The sequence below is a fragment of the Zootermopsis nevadensis genome, unplaced genomic scaffold, assembly GCF_977971745.1.
Source record: "Zootermopsis nevadensis isolate Lab colony 2312 unplaced genomic scaffold, Znev_1.0 Znev_ptg000013l, whole genome shotgun sequence".
NCBI lineage: Eukaryota > Metazoa > Arthropoda > Insecta > Blattodea > Termopsidae > Zootermopsis > Zootermopsis nevadensis.
The window spans coordinates 6,760,536-6,783,857 of NW_028259145.1; the positions used below are offsets into that span (position 1 = coordinate 6,760,536).

The following is a 23,322-nucleotide window of genomic DNA, read 5'->3' on the forward strand; positions in this document are numbered from 1 at the left end:
ACTGCGGCTGTGCAGTGGAGGAACCGTGGCTTTACGCATTTTGAAAGCGAAGTTCGGCGTCATTCCAGTTCTGTATGAATGCAATAGAAATACAAGGCATACCAGGATTTTAATGTTATTTAGGATTGTCTGTGCTCTCTGTAGGATCTGAGGTTCTCACGGCGGAGAGTACGAATACAGCTGTTTGTGAGTTGCATATTCATCTGAAGGGAAATCCTGGGCACAAGAAAGGAATTTTCCTGTTTTGTTCTTTCCGGACTGTACAGTGTCAGGTAAGACCATGCCATGTCATAATGCTAACTGCTGTCCATGTAACTCCATAGGAGAAGCCAGGTGGAACCGTGCCCTGGGAATGCAGAAGAGAACTGCAATGATGACCAGCACGACTGTGCTGAGACGGCGCCATCTGCAGCTGCAGAGGAGTCCCATGCCGGACCAGCCCGCACCCCATCTGAAACGCACAGCACAGGTGATACACATTGTCAAGTTGAATGAAGTTGCCGTGTTGTGAGTATTAACTGAACCTTTTACGGGAGATCTGAAGCATCAATGTCGAGAAGCCTAACCGTTTCGAGACCATCAGTCTCCATCTTAAGAGTTTAATGCAACTAATTTACATTGTTTACAAATGTGAAACTTGGTTTATCACGCTCAGAGAAAAACAAAGGATGAGCATTTTTGAGACCGAATTGGTAAAGAGAATAATTTGATTCAAGAAATATGTAGTTACTTTTAGACCTAAGACAGAGGCGATATATTTCACCGAAATGCTGGTACCACATGCAAAATTATACGTCATAACGCAGGAAACAGCAATCCACTCAGTTACAAGAAAACCCACGAAGTACTTGATCAGAAGCTTATAACATATTAATCAACAACACAGATCGTTTGCTGGAAACTGATTATTGGAGGACAAAACAAAATTGTTTTAAATAAACAGATTTTGAGGTTTGAAGTTAATTATATTTGTTGAGGGTAAGTGTCCATTAGCAAATTCCTGTGACATCAGTGAAAAACTTCTGAGTTTCACGAAAAATGCAAATTTGTGAAGTAACTAGGTGAAACTTTGGGGCCAAAAGTAGGCTTTGTGGTTGCAAAGAAAATGCGCATTGAGCCAACTGTGTTTGTCCTCAGGCGTGGGGTCCACAGCTCCCCGCTGCGTTTCGAAGCCGAGTGCAGACCCTGCTGAGGTCGTCGCCATTCCAGAAGACGTGGAGCCAGAGTTCCAGACCCCTAAAGAACGAGAATGTTGGCAGTTGTACCGCAGGATGATGGAGAAAGGAGTCAGCGTGTCCTACGACACTGTCCTCAGGTGTGGCAAATATAGAACAATTTGTATTCACCATAGTATTCCTCGGGAGTCCGCTTCCAGCATCTTAATGGAACTGCCAAGAAGCTTGGCCGTAGGTTCGGGCCTTCGTTGTCCCAAAGCCAGTAACTCCTGAACTCTCTCAACGTGAAAATCAATCTCTCTTCGTCTTTCCGAATGACGGAAATGTTGATTTTAAAAAAATTGTCATAAAGTCGAAACGAGTATGCGTTAGTGTTTATGAAGGTTCAACATCAGCAACAATGGCAGAACAATGCAGTAAAACTGTTATGATTTCGTTTGCTATCCAAAACGCCAAAGATCAGGATTGTATATAAAACAATAATTTTGCCTGTTGTCTTGTATGATTGTGAAATATGGTCTCTTACCTCGAAGGAAGAACGTAGATTACAAGTGTTTGAAAACAAGCTCAGGAGGATATTTGGCCCTAGGAAGGATAAAATAAGTGCAGAATTTAGAATACTGCATAACGAGGAGCTGCGTGAATTGTACGGGTCACCTAACACAGTGAAATCTCGGAGCCTCCGATGGGCTAGACATGCAGCAGGCATGGAATGGAAAGGCAAGGGGTGCACACAGGATTTTGGTAGGGAATCCTTCTGGAAAACGACCACTGGGCAGACCAAGAAGGAGATGGGAGGATAACATCAAGATGGATCTTAGGGAGGTGGGCTCTATGGATAGCAGATGCATGGAGATGGTTCAGGATCATGGCCAGTGGCGGGTTTTGGTGTTGTCGGTGTTGAACCTGTGGGTTCTGCTACCAGGGAGTTAGTTTATGAACATCATGACCCCCCAGTGATTTCAAATGTGCCCTTGTCTCTCTTGCAGGGGGCTGCTCACACCTACCGAGTACCGCCTGAGGCGCACGTGCTAGTCGGTCAAGACAGACAGAGCAGCGCCTGACGCACTACTGCTTGGACAGATCCTCCAGGTCCTCCAAGTCCAACCGCCACAGCTAACAAGCACACCAGTAGATTAGTTAAGAGACATTTTTAGTCACTCAGTCTTGATTATTAACGACTGCATGTGAACCGCAGTTCATTTAATGTAGAATGGGAGGAGAGGACAATTGTGGACCGTGAACTGCAAAGGATGCGCTGTGAATGGGGAAAATCACTGTCACTATAGTCATTGCACCGCCTGAAATTTGAACTGAATGTCACCCGAATACAAGCAAGGCGTAAGTGCTGGAGGCAGAGAATAACGAACAACGCTGATGTAGAAACTGCTGCAGTTATGAAGTGTCCACCTTTGAACACAAGAACGAATTCCTTGTCATGTCATATTATGTCAAACGACCTACAGGTTATGCATGGCTATTGGTAGCAGACCACAATTTGAACGAAACCAAAGTAGGACTATTTATTGCTCAAGTGTCTCCATGTGTAGCATAGATGCGTCTGCTGGCTGACGCGCAAAGTGAGTGCTGTGGGTGGACTTCCTCTTACGCGTGCTCAGACTCTCATATAAAGATACAGGAACTGAAGTTCACTGTCTGGACGGATGGTCAGGGTGTGGCTGCGATACTTTTTATATGTAATACACATTTGCAAGGTTTATCACAATGCTCCACCACTGACAAGCGGCCTCCTGATTTATTACATGCATGTATATATTGTCTTTGCACAAGTCCTCGCTACAGCTAGGGTACCAACCTGGCACACTGTACTGGGCTGAAGTGCCTCATGCGCGACAGTGGACACTCACCTCCGTTAACTGCCGTTAATTATATCCCCAAGGGTTCCTGCGTGGTTGCCTCTTTCTGCAGTTGTATGTGCATCTTCTGGCCATATCGTCCTCCTGATGATCATGGGGCACAGCCTTCTGCATGCCACTTTCTCGTCTGATCGTTGATGATCTCACAGAGAACATAACACTTGAACTTCACAAAATTAAACTTCTTATGCTGTTTATGGGAATGGACAGTTTTTTGTGATAATCATGAGAAAACTACAAATTGCACACTGTGTGGGAAAAATAGTGAGTTAATTATTATTACAGCATTTGGTACACTGTTACTACTCGGTTTAAAGACTTCAGTCCCGTAAAAGTTATGCGTAAATACTAAATTAGGGCTTTGTTTTCACTGCAGGTTTGCATAACTGGAAGTCAGTATCCACAGCATTCACGCCTCTTAGGTAGTCTGAAAAGGGGTCGCACGCTGTATGTTACAGGGGAATGATCCAGTACTGGAGATTACAGTTGCCTTCCATTAGAAAACAAAAATTGTGATCTAAACTATTTCATTGTGTCAGATCTTATAAATGAACTTCCAAATTACAATCAAGGAGCAAGAGGTTTTGCAATTAAAACTGTAATAACAGGCTTTTGTTCTGTAACAATGTTTGAGTAAGTAGGGTTGAATATGTCTGCAGGCAAATGAAAAATAGCGATAAGGAAGAAATCAGAGCAACAAGCCATACACAAACGTCCCTGATCTCATATTTTAAATTTAAACATACACATTAGTGCCGCTGCAAAGCTAAAAAGAATGTGTTCAGTTCAATCGTACCGTTATCTTGTCCTGACGTCAGTTTTTTTCAGTGACCTCCTCCTCCCTATGCTCAGGGTAACTCAGTCAGAATGCCTGGTTATGAGCCGGACAGAGTTCAGTTCCCGGTAAGGCAGATATAATCCTGTTCGCCACAAAGTTCAAGGAGCATGAGGCTGTCCGCTCATTTTGATCCAGTGCCGAAGTAGCAATACGTCCACTTCCCCATGCGTCTTCATGGCAAGATGTTACTACATTGCATATACAATGAATTCCCTGTTCTGGCAACAAGACCTGACACATGAACTTCTCTGTAGGTATTTCTAAGACTCAAAATGTCCTGAGTTACTCCACCAAGTTTAATAATTCAAACTCTGTCTTAGAGTTTGTATCTATGTTAAAAATAGCCCTGTGATCCAAGTCCTAACTGAAAAGATAACAGTGGCTCATGTGGTCAAAGATTTCACCACATTTTATGGAAACCAAAGTTTCGTTAACACCTTCTTTTAGTCAGATCAAAGCCTTCCTTCCCCCGCCACAAGTTAAATAAGGACAGACAGACATTCAGGGATGCAGCAGCACAATCTCTACTTCTGAATGGTAGTTTTGCTTAGACACAGCATTTTCGGATTCAAATTTGATACGATCGCCTTGGCAGGCTGTAAGGCGGCACACATTCAGACGCGGCCCCTTCCCTCACTGGCTTAGTGCAATGTTTATGCTCTGTCACAATTCCAGCTGGTCTGGATGAGAGCTAGCAGGACTAACTGTCCCTAGATGTGCTTCTGAACACGGGCATCTGTAGGCTATCAGTCCATTGAGTCTAAGATTCTGTGCTGTTACGGTCAAAATGGGGAGTGTTCATGGTGAGACAACCACTTTCCTCATTTTTTGCAAGTGTTTATTTCGTGCATTTTTAAACGTGTGTTGTATCATGCAACCTCATCCCAAGGATCCTTCCATTATTATTTAATTTCATCGGGAGTGTTAGTTAGAATGCTGTGGAACTTCACAGCTCAATGTGGGTCCAGTACCTTACAAGATCTGAATTTCAGTCCCGGAATTTGCTGACAAGGGATAACATGAAGCGTCGCTGACCGCACTCCTCCATTTTCTCATGAACTCGTTTTGCTGATAGAAATCGGTTTCAGCAGCAACTGAGCATTCCCCATTTTAACCACACTTAATTTCGTAATTAATTTTGTAAAGATAGACAGTAGTCTTGCAAACTGAACTGACAATGTTGAATCATAGACAATTATTAATTTTTATAGGTACAGGATATTTTGTACTTTTATCACGTGGCTAAGTATTTGTATGACATAAAATCTGGATATTTAATCCAAACGTTTATTTTAGTGCAAGTATAAGAAATATTTTAATTGCAGAAATATACAATCCAAATAATTGAAAAAACATGTAAAATTATAGCATACAAAAATATTATGAATAAAAACAAACTCAAGATTAGTATCTTTGGCATTCACACGATAGGGAAAAGTTAAATATGGAGCGTAAAAAAGTATACACACATTCAGTAAATGAAATAAATACATTTTAATAAACTAAACCATTACATACGTCAGCACTGGCACCTGGTGAATAAGCAAATACAGAACTGTCAAAATCGTCACAGTGAATTTCATGGAACAGCTGAGAGTGGAGAGCAATCGACTGATCAGCGGCCATCAACACTGCAGCCAGGACGCTGCACAAGACCGTTCAGTTTCTTGCCAGAGCTCTTGTGGTGCTGCTGGCTTTGTGCTGCAAACCACGTCCTGCAACTAAACCCACAAGAAAACGTCAGGTGGGGTTAAACTTGGCAATCATGGAAAACAATCAAAGCAACCAGCCTGCATCATGGAAGAATATATTGTGCTGCTATCTGGTAAGTGTACACCACACTACATTCCCCTCACAAACATAAAACATGGAAATCAACAACAAGGCTAATATTCCGTATTCTGCGCCCATAAAATTCCTATTAGTGCTTGGAGGTGAGTCACAGAGTTCCTGCTGGGAGCAGGGAAGTGACAGTTGCATTTAACGTTGTCGCTGGACACAATCTAATACAAAAGTTCTTACTTAATTACTTACAAAAGCACTATTTAAAGTAAAAGTAAAAGCTAGGTAAAACTTAACAAAAATGTCGGCCTAAGGTCCAAGCAGGTAAAGAGTAACACATTTCCTTTTCAGAATGGTCTGACACAAGGAGCTGCTTTATTACCATTGCTTTTCAACTTTGCTTTAAAATATGCCATCAGTATGATCAAAAACATGCGCCAAAATGATTTGTAACATACACTGCCTGATCAAAAGTATCCGGACACCCCTCTGTAAATGTAAACTCGAGCCTGGATATCACTACGACCGCCACTGCTGCTATAAAAGGAAGCAGAGGGCTCGATGTTGTTCAGTGCTACGCGATACCGACAGAATGGGTGGAGCAAGGGAGCTCAGTGACTTCGAACGTGGTATGGTTATTGGTTGCCACATCAGTAAGCAATCTGTCAGGGCCATTTCCGCCCTTCTCAAGTTGCCCAAGTCGACCATCAGGGATGTGATTGTGAAGTGGAAACGGGAAGACACAACCACAACAAAACTACGGCTGGGTAGACCACTGTGTTGACCGACAGGGACCATTGAGCATTGAAAAAGGTGGTACGGGAAAATCGCATGTCATCGTGTGATACCATCACCCGTGAATTCCGCAGTGCCACTAATTGTGCACCTAGCACCATGACTGTGCGCCAGGAGTTACGAGGACTGGGGTTCAAAGCCCAGGCACCTGCCCATAAACTGCACATTTCACCTGTGAACGCTAAGCGCCACTTTCAGTGGTGTAAAGAGCGCCGCCACTGGGCTCTGGACGACTGGAGACGCGTGATTTGGAGTGATGAATCACGCTATACCATGTGGCAGTCCGATGGGAGAGTTTGGGTGTGGCGAATGCTAGGTGAACGCTACATGCTGGCCTGTATAGTGCCCACAGTGAAATTCGGCGGAGGTGGGGTGACTGTGGGGGTTTTTTTCATGGAAGGGACTCGGTCCTCTCGTAATACTACGGAGCACGTTAAAGGCAGAAGGATATAAGGACATTTTGACCAGCTGCGTGTTGTCTACGGTAGAAGACCAGTTCGGAGATGTGTTTCAGCATGACAATGCTCCCTACCATAAAGCAGGGTCTGTTCGTGAGTGGTTTGTGGACAATAAGGTTCCGGAAATGGACTGGCCAGCCCAGAGCCCCGATCTCAATCCTACTGAACACCTCTGGGATGAACTAGAAAGGCGATTGCGCACCAGACCCCAACGACTCAAATCACCAACTACGCTTGCTACAGCGTTGCAGGAAGAATGGTCGGCCATTCCCCCGGTAACGTTCCAACACCTGGTAGACAGTCTCCCCCGCAGAGTTAGAGCGGTAATAAATGCCAAGGGTGGGCCCACCCCGTATTAATGTCCACTACTGGGCAGTAAATCCAAGGGACACTTAGAGGACGGTTTCGCATAGGTGTCCGGATACTTTTGATCAGGCAGTGTACATCACTCAACAAGGTCACCACAAGGTTTTTGCAAACAACTTTACACCAAGCTAATGGAAGTAAATAAACCATGTCAACAGGCAAGCCAGCGTTCTTCTTTGCAGCAACTGCAGCAGCTACCAAGTTATCCGACTATAGCAATGCCAATCCTTGTACTCCTTTGTTGCCCCAAAGCTTCATCATGTTTTCCCCAAGGCTGAGCTCTGCCTGAACTGCCCAATTAACAATCGTGATTTCAAACTTGAGACACTGATAGTTCACCCGAAAATCAATCTCAAATTTCCTTGAAACCACGCCCGAAGTCGGGCAGCAGCAGGATCAGCAACATGGCAGTTACACAGAACGTCAGAATTCCAGACAAAGGTAAGGCATGGTGGAGCTGATTACAGGCCACTGTACAAATTAATATATTTATAATACAAATGTAGAATGCACTACAAATTAATATGAAGCTTACAAGTCATTACAGCAACATCATGCCTCAAACCTAAAACAGTGAGACGCCAGAGTTCAAAATGACTGGAGAAGAAGAGGGAACTAGGAAGTATGATGAAGAGAAATCTAGACAGCGCCGTTAGTTAAATTGTCCATTACCTTTATTCTTATTATTACGTTTCCTCTTCATAAACCCAGTTTTGTCTTTCTGAGGCCTGACCCTGGTGTTACCAGCAGACTGCAGCACTGTCACAGCATTGTCCACATCACAGTGTTGCCTATGCACATGCAGTAGGGCTGTAAGCTGTTTGCGCTTCGCAGTAGCAAGTCTCCTCAGTTTGCTGCTTTCACTGTCATCAATTTGCTTCGGTCTGCAATATTTCTGTTAAGGAGTACATACTCGGGATGCCAGAATTATACATAATTATTGCCATTTCCAACATCTTCAAACACTTCTCTCCCTTTCCAGACAAATTCCTTTCTTATGTATTTATTTTTTACACTATAGTCATGTCCAAATCAATTTTGGGAAAATTCATTGTCGCTTGGCAAATAAGAAAACATAATTCACTCACGTGATCAGCGTTATCACTGCTTTCTATTTCATTCACTTCTCTCTAATTATGTGATCACCTCTCAACCTTACAGCATAACAAAGATTTATGACAGAAGTGTCAGACTGCCACCTAACAAAACAAATTAACATTGCCGCAGCTTGGATACCAACATGCAGTTATTTCATTTCAAGGTTATTTCCGTTGGTACAGTACAGTAATTTAAACTGATGAATGAAGGTTCAACAACAAACACAATATAATTCATACAGCCACTGACAGGTGCAAGAGCAAGAAATCTTACAACAAAACCTGGTTGACTGTCCCCCCCATCCTGATTCAGCTCATTTTGCTGCATGGTAGTGGATCCTCCTCTTACTTCTTGGCTTAATATTAAGTGCAGGCACTCCAGGGTTTGTTTGTAATTCACAATTTTATTCTTCACTGATACTTTGACAGCCTAGTAAACTGATCGTTCCTTCAGTTCACCATCACAGCTAATTTGATAGCACGTGTGCTTACAGTAAGGGTGACCTGAATTTTGTTCCCAGAGTGGGATTTTCTAATCTCACACACACAAACTTTGTGAGGGGACTCTGTCACCATGGAAGAATAAATCAAACTTACAACCACCTCTGTGTAAGTGTATGAAATGATGTTACACTGTAATAATTTCATTTTGGTCATAATACATTGGGAAATCAACTGCACTCTTCTTCCTCTCATTCATGAATGTGAATAAAGGAAGAAAGAAAATAAATGTAAGGACTTAAAAAAAAGACACTCGTGGCCTTCACAGCCATTAGATCTGGTGACAAAAGGCCTACTTGGGAACTGAATTTGCATCTGACACCTGCAGTGCAATAATTTAAAAATGAAGAACAACCACAAAGCATTCTGAAATGCTGCACTGGTGCTGGTTTTAAAAGAACTTAATCTTTAGCAAACACCAGGAGTCTACAACTTCTGAATCCTGGAGCTTCATGAAATCTATGCCTATTTCTACAAGGGTATTTTTTAAAAAAATTCAATTTTTATTTTACAACTTTGCTATTCACGGTGGATAGGTACAGCCTCTAGGAACAAAATGCTACTTTTCAATGTAGTCTCCATCTCTCTCGACTGCCTTAAGCCACCTCAGAGCAAGGGCATGTATGCCCGCACGATAAGACTCAGGATCAGCGCTTTTGAGCCACTTTTTCACAGATGCCACAAGGGAGTCATCGTCCACAAACTGTCCCACAAATGCTGTCTTTCAGTTTACCGAACAGGTGATAATCTGACGGTGCCAAATCAGGACTGTATGGTGGGTGTGGCAAGACTGTCCACCTCAATTTTGAGATCACCTCCGTGGTTCTCAGATTGACGTGTGGTCGGGCATTGTCAGACCTTTGAAAAACCCAATGTTCCAATATTCTGCACACAAACTGGCATCTGTAATGTCCAGTTGGAGTGATAATTGTTTCACAGTTATGCGTCTGTCTGCCATGATCATGTTGTTCACCTTCTCAACACTGGCTTCCGTCCGCACTGACAGTGGCCTGCCGCTGCGCGGCAAATCGCAAATGTTTCCATGTCCACCTTTGCCTGTTGTTCTTTGTGCCCAGTGGCTAAGTGTGCTGCGAACTCGATAACAGCACGTTGTTCCTGATGAACGTCAAGGACAGCAGCCAAGTTTAACGCTTTCTTCCTTCATGTTATGTTTTAGTTCCCACATTCTGTAGGATTTTATGAAAGTGATTTGATTTGTGACTTGTTTGCATCTTATGCAGTGTTTGCTATTTAGTAACATTTGAAACCTCTTATTTGTGTCTCAAAAATGTAAAATTTTCTTCTGAAGCAGGAAAGCAAGTATAATTTTATGACTGTGAAAGACAAGTGGGTATGCTTGCTGTGCCAAACAATTATTTCTGCAAGTGAAAAGTTAATCTTAAGAGACATCACACGTCACAAGCAAACTGAGTATCAAAGCAAGGGAAAGTATACTTCACATTTTTAAATACCTACATATTCATTGCATAACGTTAATAATATCAAGACCGAACATGTTGCTGTTAAGGATACAGGTCTTCATCATCCATCAGCATATCCATTTCTGTCAGAGCTTTAGAGAACCACCCAGCCTCGTAGTTGCATCTCCGAGCAGCCAGTTCTAGTTGATCCAGCTCCCTTGCCAGAATCACTTGTTGCTTCACTATTGCCAATAAATCACTTTCCACAGGGAACACTGGCAAGTCCTTTCCTGCGTGAAGTAAATGCAAGCTCTTGACATAATTCAGGAACAGTAAACAGTTAAAGGAGGTGATGTCATATGATGAACTGAACTGACATTCACATTTAACTGCAGCAGGAAAGGACAGAACCAACAGCCTTAATACAGCATACAATGTCCTGCTATGGGAGGAAAAGAAGAATGATCCAAAAATAAATCAAATAAGTAAATGGCATAAAAGTTTAGAAAAGTTAAATTCAACAATCACGTGTTAAATGTGTTATCATGAGAACTGGTGTACACAAGACATGCAAGAATTGGCACTGAATAGCATTTGAAGAAAAGTGAAAGTTCTATTATTTGGGTAGTAAAATTTCCTGAAGCATAAAAAATCAAGAGAAAGTTAATTACAGTCAAAATTTTAGTTAGATGAAACATTAATCATAAAAATGTGGCATGGGCTAAGAATGATGCATGCAGACTGTAGACCAAGCTTATACACAGGATTAAGAAATAAATAAGAGGAGACAAACCCAAAACCAAGGCACTGGGCTAGCTGTGATGGTGGAGGCACTTCTAGAAAAATAAGTAGAATTGTCACAAAATAAGATTTCTGATGTGTAAAGCAACACTCACTTCTGCCAAGTGTTCTACACAGACGTGTGTAGTAGGAAACCTCTGCTGGTTCTACAAGCAACAGCGTAAGGCCTTCTTTCTGTGCACGAGCTGTGCGTCCACTGCGATGAACGTAGCTCTGAAAAAAACAGCCTGGAATTACTGCACGTCAAATACCAAAATAACTTATATTAATCACACACTAAATCTTTGGAAGAATGATTTGTGTAGACAGAAGGAAAGTGTTGCAATCTGCAGAGACTGAATGCAAACATGATTCATAACATAATAATAATAATAATCCGTGGCGTAACAACTCCAGAGAGCCAAAGCTGACTAGCTGGCTGCTGGCCTCATGTTCAGATGCCTAAGCAGAGGTGAACAATCATCCAACCAGATATAGGGTGACGTGTGGTCAGCACGATGAACCCCCAGCCATTGCTAGTTTTCATGACCGGATTACGCTACCCATTGTAGCTCCCCAATTTAATCACGATGCTGGGTTGGCACCGGTCCCATACACCGGTCAAAAATCTCATGAGAAATCTTTCCCCAAGACTCAAACCAACGTGCATTCCGTATCACCGGTCCGAAGCATGATGCTTCAGACCGCGCGCCTGATTCATACACATGATTCATAACATAATAATGAAAAATATAATAATTACAGTAATATATCAGAATGGCTGGAAACACTCCTGTGACAGAAAATATAGTTTGACCTTCACTATCTGTCCAGAAGTATGTATTGTAATCATTATATTTCCTGGGCTAGAAGGTATTAAGTAAAGTTAAAAAGACTACCAACCAAGAATACCAATGCTTTGAATTATGATGTAGAAAAATCTAGAGAAAATTACATGCAAAAACCAGTAAAGCAAGGAAATTTTAAGTGTTAAAAATAAGACTGAGGACTGGAAAATATAAGAAAGAGGTCAAAATTATGAAACATAGAACACATTTCATGCCCAGTTTTACATACGAAGAACTGGGTGTAGACATCAAGTGACAAAATACAGAACAGTATACAAGGCTGTACATGCAGCAAAAAGTCAAAGTGAGACTGGACTCAGGAGACACCAACAGCATTGAGATAGGTAGAGGTGTAAGACAAGGATGCTGCTTATCACCAATTCTTTTTAACCTGTACGGGGAATGGCTTGCCAAGGAAGCTCTGGAGGGAACAGGAGACTTCAAAATTGGAGGAAGAGTGATAAAGACTGTAAAGTATGCAGATGACTTAGTAGTATTGGCGAAGGAAGAGGAGGAATTACAGAACATGATGGACAAGTTAGTGGAAACAGGTAGAGAGTATGGAATGGAAATCAACATTGAAAAATCAAAGGTAATGAGGATAGCACCGAGAGCAGAACCATTGAATGTTGTAATTGGAAACCAACAGATGGAGAATATGGAGCATTTCAAGTACTTGGAAAGCATAGTCACGACGGACGCCCTATGCACCAAGGAAGTAAAAGCAAGGATAGCCATGGCCAAGGCAGCTTTCATCAAGAAGAGGATACTTCTCACTAGCAAGTTGGGCTTGGAGATGAAGAAGAAACTAGTGAAGTGTTACGTATGGAGTGTCGCGCTGTATGGAGCAGAGACTTGGACACTCAGGAAGAAGGAACAGAAATACCTGGAGAGTTTTGAAATGTGGTGGTGGAGAAGATCAGGTGGACAGATCGAGTGACCAACGAAGAAGCATTGAGGAGAGTCAACGAGCAAAGAAACATTCTGCAGGCGATTACACGAAGGAAAGCTAACTGGCTGGGACATATTATGAGAAGGAATGGATTAATGAGTGATATCACCGAAGGCCAGGTTGAAGGAAAGAGAGGACTAGGAAGAAGATTGATACAGCTAACCGACGACCTTAAACAAGGAAAGAAGATGACGTTCCAGGAATTAAAGCGAGAAGCCGAGAATAGGGACAACTGGAGAGCTCTTTTTGGGCAGAGCAATGGACCTGTCGTAAGACAGAACACTTAATAATAATAATAATAATACAAGGCTCAGAATACATGGGAAAGAGATGAAAATAAAGCATGAAGACAGCAGAAATGAGTGGTTGGTTAAGCACGAGATGAACGGAAAGCACTGCTTGGGACAGCCCACCTCAACTGAAAATAGGTTTGTTGTGTTTTTCTAATCTGTCTTCTTTAAACACATTCTTTTTTATTCCAAGCTATGGATCCAAGAACACAAATTACTACACCTGTATCTTCTTTTGGTTTACATTTGGTTTTATATTGCCTTTCCAACACCGCTGAATGAGATGATGGTAAAGTATACAGTATTTTGAAACAAAAGCAATAAAATTCTTTGTTATCCTATGATGTGCTGCCTCATCATTTCACCTCTGAAGTACGCGGAACCTGGTAATGGATGACGTGCTGCACACCAGGGACATCCAGTCCACGTGCAGCCACGTCTGTTGCGAGCAGCAAGCCGTGGGGATCCTCTCGGAAACGATCCAGGTTCTTCAGTCTCTGTCGCTGCATCATGTTGGCATGAAGAGGTAATGGTCGACATCGCAGAAGGGTGAGAAGCTGTGCCAAGCGGCGCACACAGCTGATACTATTGCAGAAAATGAGTGTTCGTCCTTGGTGACGCTGGATGAAATAATATAGATAAAAGTCCTTCTCCTCAAAGGCACAAATAATGCGAGCTTCTGTCAAGGTCCCAGCTGTCCCTGTGGAAGAGGAGAAAAGCTTGAACTCTCCCCTATCTAAAAATCATGGGACATGAAGAGGACTAATTTAGGTTCAACCATTCAGCATCATATGAAATGGGAATACTTTAAGAATAATGCACTTCTGACATGGAATGAAAAGCATGAAACTTCAGGTAGTCTGGGCATTCTAACACAAATAATGAAGACATAATGTCATTGCTTCTTAACCCTCTTAGCAGCAGATATTACTGTTATTGGTGCACTGTACGCATGTGGAGATTGGCACAGCCAATCAGTGGGAAATTCCAAGTGTGAATCTAACAGATGCTGAAGTATGAAAAACAAATAATTTGCCTCATCTACTTGAAGAGTGCAGGCCATGTGAAGTCTTCAACACTGACAAATCTGAGTTATTCTATAATCTTTTACCCCCTTCAGGGAAGAAAAGTGCCAAGAGGAAAAATTAAGGAGAAGCAACAGCTACATTAGTGGCAGCCAATAAGGATGGTAGAGAGAAACTCCCCCTACTAGTCACTGGTACATCTGAGAAGCCATTTCCATGCAAATACAGGCATGACAAAATGGCATGGACGACTTGCACTCTCTTTGAGGAGTTCCACAGACAATGAATGCCAAAATGGCAGCTAAGTATAGGAATATACTGTTGTTTATTGATAATTGCTTGTCTAAGGTTTGCAGGAGTTTTTACTGCCAAATGTGACCTCAGCTATGCAGCTAATGGACCAAGTTGTGATCCAGGTTTTGAAGCACCAGTTGTGGAAGCGATTTGTTGGAAGGATGCCACAGCACCAACCTCAACAAGTTCATTCAGACTGTCAGTTTTAGATACTACAGATTTCTGTGTAGTTTCTTGTGACTTAATTAGAAAAGTGATTAGCAACTGCTTCAGAAAAGCTGACCCAACCTGTTGAATGTTTACTTAAGGAGCCACCTTACAATACTGTGTATGATATTGAAGTTAATGATGGATGTAGCTGAACTACAACAGAGGGTAGAAATGGACGTGAGGTAAATCAACTCGACTTTTGAGTTCCTTAATGAGATGCATAAAATGCTGTTTGTACACACTAAGCAATTTTTGCAATTTGTTGTCATTAAAAAAATAATCTCTAAGTTTGTAGTCAGCAGTTTGTAAATAAAGTTTCCTGAGGATGGATTTATACTTTACTTTCTTTCTCCTTCCACAATAAAATGGACCATTACTCAAAGACAAAGTATCCAAGGACCCACATTTTTCATAATTTTTGTGCGCAGAATATGTCCCAACATGGTGTTATGTATTTCAGAAACAACCTGTACATATTACATCATGGACTATACCACAAACAAAATATAGGGAAAATATTTTGAAAACACATGAAATGCAAGCTCACCAGATTCCTTTGTTACATCCACTACTTTTGGGTTTGTAATGCCAAGCATTGTCATGATGTTCTGAAGCTTCTGCCCAGGGGTGAGTCTGAGCTGTTTATTCTGTCTGTTTACACGCCTAGGAGGTTCATGCACCATAGTCAGGGTAGCTGAAAATACAAAATTCTGCCGTAGTCTCTTCTTGTTTTCATCTGCGTTCAGAATCTCCAGCAAGTTATGCAATTCCTGAAAGTGACCTTTCTCCAGCATACGATCCGTTTCATCAATAGCAAGATACCTGAAATAAAACAAACAAAAATGCAAATATCAAACATACATACAAAACCGTAACATTTTATAGTGATTGTCATATTTCCATGCATCCTGCCGAGATCTATGAAATCAGACACACAGGAACATAAGCCTGAAAAACACATTTGCATAAATATAAGCCACACATTCTTCTAATCTGCACCCCTTAAACTAGGGTGTAGCTTATAGCTGGATTATTATTTTAAAGGAGAGATAATCGGCCTGAATCACAGTTGAGTAGAAAATTTTGTATTTCGGTTTCCAACACAAAGAAAAATTGCAAATATTGCAATAGGAAATATATAAAATTTGTTTTGCAGAAGAATGGCTGAAGCTGTATGTAATTATGAGAGATAAATTACTTTGTTTGGAAGGTCACATAAGTCTCAATGTTTTCGCAGTGCAGCAAGTTAACGTAATGGATAAAAACTATTAAATGGCTTAGCAGAAGCCACTTAGAGAAGGCAGATGAAATAATCTGCGTGAGAAACCTGCATTACTTAAGTGAGAGACATACACAAAGGTGTGCATTCTGCCTGATGAACATGAGCAGCAAAACAGTGGCGTCTTACACAGACCAATACTTTCTGTCTTTCTATCAGTTTCTGCCCCCCCCTCCCCCCCCCATTCCAACAGTCACCACTTGCAGAGACACTATGTGATTGCTCTGCATGAAATCTGTGCAGATGACTGCATCATCACTTTAGCAGTGGGGTAGAGAGGGGAGAGAGTGTACACTGCATTCGAGATATATTATCCCGAGCCTATCAAACAACAGCAGTAGTTCAGCTGTTTGTACATAAACCAACTCAATTCTGATGAGTAATGGCAGACACTGATGCATGCTGTCTTTATTTTTGTTTGTTTTCTCTCTTTTTAATGGTCATCACCTGCCAATATCATACAATTTATCTAATTGGAACAGAATTTTTGTGAGACCAGAAGACTCTGTACATGTGGTGTGACTGATTGTCATGAAAAATTTGAAAAAGCTTAAGCTGAGATTCCATTTACTTTTTACTTCTTAAAAGTCAGGTGCAAGTTTTTAACACTGGCAGCTTATATTCATGTAAATATAATACATACATAATGTAAAATACTTCCAGAAGCCCACACAACATTTTAGTAAATGTAATAGTTTCGTGTCTTAACTCACTTGATACTACCAACTTGGGACAGGTGAGGATTACCATCTTGTATGAGCTCCCAAAGCCGTCCAGGAGTGGCAACTACAATTTGTGGTCTGCGACTTAGCAAGCGTTCCTGCTTTTGTGATGCCATACCTCCCACCACAACAGCTATCTGGAAAAAATACACCAACAGCTGAGTCTGGAGTTAATCCAGCTGTTTTTTTGGTCTCAATAAACTGTGAAAACCACAAATTACGTGCAGACAATGTGTAAATGAAGACGTGAGGTTGATATATGACTATGCTATTACATAAAAGACGACCGCTGGAATATTATACATGCATGTAGTACATTTTCCGACCTTCAGATGTTGGTACTCTGTGTATAACTGACCTTAATGCTAGTATACGCAGCAGCAACTGTGAGGTGCTTGTGCACCTGCAACGCCAGTTCCCTTGTAGGGGTTAACACTAGAGCACAAAGCTTTGATTCTGCAGCAACACGGAAGGAAACATCGTCCATAAATTGGTCCCCATCATCGCAGTCTTCAGAAACAGTATCTTTCTGGTATGACTCAGCATCATTTGTGCTTCCTTTGTGAACTATTAAAAGAACATCAAAAAAGCACTCAAAAGTTTATTTACTTGTATGGCTACAATAAATGTAAAACAAGCAAATATTTCCATTTGTACTTTGTTTGCTTCTATGTTCATGCCTTACAGCAAGCGAGCAAGAAGAGAGTTGGGAGTCTGTCTGTTCTGAAACACCACACCAAAAGTTAGCTGAATGGACTCACAAACCTTTTTTATCATTCAGTCCACCACAGGCATCAGATTTTTCTTGGATCTTGCACTGTCATTAACATTACACAAATTACAATACTGTTTTCAAACATCAGTTCTTTGACACCTATGGCACTTGAAGTCATAAAAAATTGTAAGATTTGAGATTTTCACAGCGGTGAGTCTGAAGATTTCTGTCTTCTGGGTTGTTGCGCTGTGTAGTCTGGTAGATGTTTACCAACGTTTCAGAGGTCATACTGCCTCCATCTCTGATTCCATGCACACTACTTATTCATCGCCCTGATGATGGAGGCAGTATGACCTCTGAAACATTGGTTAACATCGACCAGACTACACAGCACAACAACCCAGAAGACAGAAATCTCCATAAAAAATTAATTTTGCAACTGACAACACTGCTATATAACTTTGCAGACAGGTAAATACATTTCAACTCTAAATGGAATCAAGTGTTAAATGACGGGCTGAACCGCCATAATGCCCTGCAGCATATCTGTGCAGATCACAACATGACTCATAACGCCTAACCATTCAGTGTAGCTTCAGACCACTAACAAAAAAAAAAATCTTCTCAGCACTTTACAGACTTTTATTAAACTATCAACATGTTCTGTGGAAAGAACTTGCACAAAGCTGGCAATAATGTTTTTCATAAACAAATGTCAAAAGTTCAAAGTCATGATGTTAGTGTGCCCTATAATATTACGAGTTACATACTAAATGAAAGTTCCACTCAAGAGCTTCCAACCAGTATAAGAGTGCTCTGACTTAATTAAATCAGAGTTACAAGCAGTTTAATGAATCAGAATACAGAAAAATTTAAGGAAAACTTAAAATTTAAAAATGCTGTATACAAGGAAGTACATTTAATACATGTCACTTCTTAGGGAGACCATATAAGCCTAAAACATTTTATTAGAAACAGTAATGGTCATGAATATTTTTACCCTACGTACAGAATTTCTGTTCCAAGGCTTTCTGGGGTATACTGCAAGAATGTAATGAGAGAGTGGTAGTATACTAAACAGCAGTGAGTACAGAAAGTGGATTAACCCTAAATAGTCTACAGTTTATTCAGAGACAGTATGTCAGAGTATGCAGTGAAGAGGCCATAATTTGAAAATGGCTCTTCTGGGTAGTAGCAGCAAGTGGTATGGAAAAAGTTCACAGTCGTTTCAGAGGTCCTTGCTGTCTCAGGGCGAAGAGCCAATGCCGTGAAAAACTCAAATCCCACTTAGGCCATAATTTATGTAATCATTTTCTTCACTTGAAAGCGTTTAAATGCCAACTTAATCTGGCTGTGAAGTTATGTAAGTATAATTTAAATTCCCATATCACAAAGGTTAACAGCTTCAGCAACAAGAGTACAGCCAAACTCAAAAGCCGACCTGCAGCAAAAATTACAGCAGAAATTAAAAGGTAAACATTATAACTACCTGAGCTCCATTTCTTGTCTTCTAGAATTCTATGAAGAATTGGAATTCCAAATGCCAGAGTCTTCCCACTCCCAGTTTCTGCAGCACCAAGGATATCTCTCCGGCCCAGGAGAGCGGCTGGAAGGGTTTTGGCCTACAATAGTCACACAGTAATGAAATAAGGTTATTTACTGTTATTATTCTATCAGGCACTCAAGCTACATTTAAAGCATTTGAAAAACACCATATTGTCTCCAAGTTAGCCCTCTGCCTCCAAACTGTGGAACTAGCTGAACATAAAAGGGTTTAATGGATGACTACATCCAGCACAGCCTACAGTCTACAACACCTCAGAAATAAAAGTGAAGTGGGCAGCCAGGGACTGGATAAACAGAAAACACCTGCAAGACCAAAGTCCCCACCTGATAAAGAAAATGCCAAAATAACTAGTATTACAAATAAACAGGAGAGGCAAGAGACAAAACAATTCAAATGCAGTAGTCCCTTGGTAAGGGAGCTAAGGACAAGACAACTGAAGTAGGATTTCAGGTTCTCACGGCCGTGAGTATGAAGATGGATGTCTTCTGAGTTGTAGCGCCATGTGGTCTGGTAGAAGTTTACCAACATTTCAGAGGTCCTTGCTGCCTCAATCATCAGGGCAATGAATAAGTAACGTGCATGGAATTAGAGAGGAGAAAGTAAAAGTCTGCAGAACACAAGTAAGTTGATGACATACCATATTTACTCGTGCACCCCACGCTGACTTTTTTGAAAATAATTTACCCGTAAAATGGGGTGCACGGCTTACACGAGTATGAATCATTTCACACCTAACTGTATGTCTCTACCTGCTCTTTGTCCTTTAAAATTGGGGTTGACCATTACCTTCTTCAGTTACTATTTTAAAAATGAGTAACAAGGGTATGAGATTACAGTCTTTCACACTGAGAGAGAAACTGAAGATAGTTCGAGTGGCTGAGGAAATCAGAAATCGAAAATCGGGCTGCCGGGAGAAGGTTCATCATCAGTGAGGCATGTATAACAGACTGGAAGAAGAAGAAGAAGAAGAAGAAGAAGGGCATTCTAATGGAGACTACAAGCAAACGAAGAGCCTTCAGAGGATCCAAACCAAAGTTTGAGGTAATCAAAGAGGAGCTAGTGAACTTTATTTGCGAGAAGCGGCAGTTCAGATACGCTGTATCGCCGGAAATAATCCAGATGAAAGCACTGAAAATAGCTGGGACCAAGCAAGTAACAAATTTTAAGGCAAGGTAAGGCAAGAGTGGTTGGTGAGGTATTTTGCCCATAATTTAACCATAAGAAGACAAACCCAGATCGTGCAGAGGTTACCAGACGCATATGAAGAAAAACTTGAGAACTTTTTAAAATACATCATAAATTTGAAGCAAATAAAAAACTTTATTTTGTCTCAAATCAGGTACGCCAAACAAACTCCCATTTATTTTGAAATCCCTTCAAAAACTACTGTAAATGTGAAGGCCCATTACATCCCTTCATCAAGGGGTGCATGAGTAAATATGGTAAAAGTAAACTGAGATTTCATATCCAATAACTTTTAACAAAAGATAAGAACTTCTTCAAAGGTAATGAAAACTACGTGCATGGAAGGGCAAAGTTGTTCCTGTGCTTAAAGTGAGGCCTTACCTCCACTTCCCCCCTTCCAGAAGTGAAGGTAAGGTTAAATGACCATTTATTTCCTTAAAAAACTGCAGAATAAAGTTAAAAATCTTCATAACAAAAAATAAATAAACAGACCTTGAAATACCACCACACTGTTCCACAAGAAAAATTGAATTCATAATAAACAAGATACCCAGCCACACCCTGCCAGTTTCATTATAATGAAACAAATTATTTTTTGTTTACACATGGAACTGGATAACAAATAAAACTGAAAATGTCACTTTACTGAGAAGGTGTTCAGTCACGCTTGACAGCTACTATTTTGGACTAGTTTCTGAATCATACCTGAATTTCTGTGGGTTCTACAAACCCCTGTTCACTGAGTGCTCGCAGTATGGAGCTTGAAATGCCTAATCCATTCCAAGCAGACATTTTGTCCAGTAACTCTGATGACACACTCTTCCTTTCAACTTCACTATCTGATGACTGTGCTTCATATTTATCAGTTTCAAGCACTTCTCTTGATTTGTCAGTCACACCCTTTCTCCTGTGTTTCCTTTTATGGTTGACTTTTTTCCTTTTAGGAGATGGCTGTATGGAATCTTCTTTCCTTTTTTCAGATTTAAGTTGAACGTTTCCATCAGCAGACAGGACACTAAAGCTCTTCCCAAACTTTTTCTGGTAACAAAAATTATGCAATTATTAAAACATGGAGAGAAACATGGTAATATGCTTGCAAAACAGGGTTCTCCACAGCAATGGCAATTTTCCAAGGTGCACACTGATCTGTGATTTGCATGTAGGTATCAAAATTCCATGTTTGTGATTTGATCACAAAATTTTGCAGGCAGCAAGCAGAAGCAACACAAAATCTTCATAATGCAAATGGTTGTATTACAGGACAAGGCGAAGCCCAACACAGAAAATATAAGAGCCTTAAACTTGTGGTCAAGCCTAGGACCATTCAAGTGACTAAGCTGCCACTGTAGCACAGAGAAAATTAAGATAACACATAATCAGCTGAACAAAACGTGGACTGACAGAGACAATGTTTTTATTTTACATAGGAAAATGTAAAGAAACTATGTACAGACGTGACAAAGGATGACAAATGACAGACTCGTCGTCTCCTCATACAGGACACACGACGACGACATGCTGGAACGGTCAGACACAATTAAAATCTGGCCGAGTCTCGATTGATCGGTCATAAAATGAGCTGGCCTTCGAGGATAAACAACATCGTTATTGTCCAGGGTCAACTGCGAAGTATAGCCATCTGAAATTTCCAGTAAAAATATAAATAACCTATATGCCACTAAGAAAATTCAACGCAACATGCACATCCCTACCTTGCACACACTCCGTCTGGTATCGCCTGGAAGTATTTCATAAGTGTTCAATTCCTCTATTCCAACTAAACCTTCAATTCCTTTGGATATTAAATTTTCAGTCAACTGTACTGGTTTCCAGTCTGCGCACTTTCTTTTCCTAACCATAACTGCTACATATGACTTACAGCACCAACACGACTTCTCAAAACCTACAACAACAACCTAGATGTACAACCCAGAAGCATGGATCGGAACACGGCACGATAGTGTTATGTTCATATCTGTGAATTGAGTGGAGCTTTGTGTTTATAATCTGTGACTAGTACTACCAACATATAAAATGTGAAATTTAAAGTTTTCACAGCCGTGACTGCATGCCAATGTTTCGGAGAAATGCGAAACGTTGGTATCTATCGACCAGTCAACACGGCGCCGAAATCTGGAGAAACTTCAACATTAACTCATAATATGGATCGCAGATAACCTAACGGAACATAAACCTGGTTTGCCAGCTTCTAGTTATGCTTGTAACCACCTGAGTGCAATAGAGTGAATAAAATTGCATTATCCTGGGCTTATTTACAGCACTCGTTGGATTAGGGGGGAGGGGGGGGGTTTCAGGCGCATTTTTCATCTCCCCATGCACTAATTCCTTGACTTTGCATCCTTGATTTAAAATCCGAATAATATTTGCTGCAATGCATGTACTATGGAGAACAATGGGCCATTTTCTTCAATTGTTTCTTGAGCTATGATTTTGTTGGAGAGCGAGAAGGGAAAATTCCATTTGGAAAATACAGGCGTGTAGGTGGGAGATATTATTAAAACGGGTCATAAATAGGATTTGTGGGTGTTTATGTGGCTCAGCATAAGTGTCGGTTCTTGCAAACACGGTAATCAGCCTTCAGGAATTTATTTACTTGCTGAGCGAACAAAAACGTTCTCTAGAAGAGCTCCGGCAGACTTATGGCAGTCTGTGAAAAACGCTAGCATTTTATATATATAATTTATTTTGTTTTGTTAGCTTCCTAATATCGTGATTAATTTCTTTTGTTACAAATCGCATGCACCCTTCCAAGTGTTCACCAATAAGACGCATCCTACTTCTTCGTTCGACGTTCTCCATCGAGGCAAATAATTGCTCATAACTACCAACTATTGAACAATTTAAGAAAACGTGTATTCTTATATTAGGTAACTATTCTTCATCACATAGGGTGGCATGATATTACAAGACATGGTCGCGGGCCGCTTGTTGAGAACCCCTGTAATAGCTGAAGATAAGAAGACGCCTACAGACGTATCGGGGCAACAGAACCAATGGCTTACAGAGGCGGTTAGAGTGGTAATCAGCGTACGTACAGTTTAGCCTGAAGTGCAGGTTGCCGTCAGGGACGCCGGAAGCATTGAGGCTCCGCCCCCTGCACGCGAGGTCCTGGCACAGCGGATAT

At 41.1% G+C, this 23,322-nt stretch overlaps 2 protein-coding genes across 3 annotated transcripts in view; one reads left to right on the forward strand and one right to left on the reverse strand.

The window, feature by feature from the left end:
• The window catches only part of LOC110838856 (uncharacterized), a 38,606-nt gene extending 34,987 nt beyond the window's left edge, over positions 1-3,619 (forward strand). For both annotated transcript variants that reach the window (XM_087348529.1, XM_087348530.1), the window contains 3 exons: positions 324-469; positions 1,138-1,315; positions 2,165-3,619. In XM_087348529.1, coding sequence (XP_087204655.1) covers positions 324-469; positions 1,138-1,315; positions 2,165-2,210 — 370 coding nt within the window. In that variant the 3' untranslated portion in view covers positions 2,211-3,619. The remainder of the gene's footprint in view (positions 1-323; positions 470-1,137; positions 1,316-2,164) is intronic.
• A 1,741-nt stretch (positions 3,620-5,360) lies between these two features.
• Positions 5,361-22,151, reverse strand: LOC110838855 (ATP-dependent RNA helicase DDX24). Its single transcript, XM_022082480.2, has 11 exons — positions 21,890-22,151; positions 20,883-21,215; positions 18,915-19,047; positions 17,069-17,277; positions 16,702-16,847; positions 15,257-15,531; positions 13,546-13,880; positions 11,207-11,324; positions 10,423-10,600; positions 7,964-8,175; positions 5,361-5,611 (listed from the first exon to the last, which is right to left on the reverse strand). The coding sequence occupies exons 1-11, from the start codon at positions 22,034-22,036 to the stop codon at positions 5,550-5,552; spliced, it is 2,148 nt and encodes a 715-aa protein (XP_021938172.1). The 5' UTR covers positions 22,037-22,151; the 3' UTR covers positions 5,361-5,549.
• Positions 22,152-23,322: the final 1,171 nt, after the last annotated feature.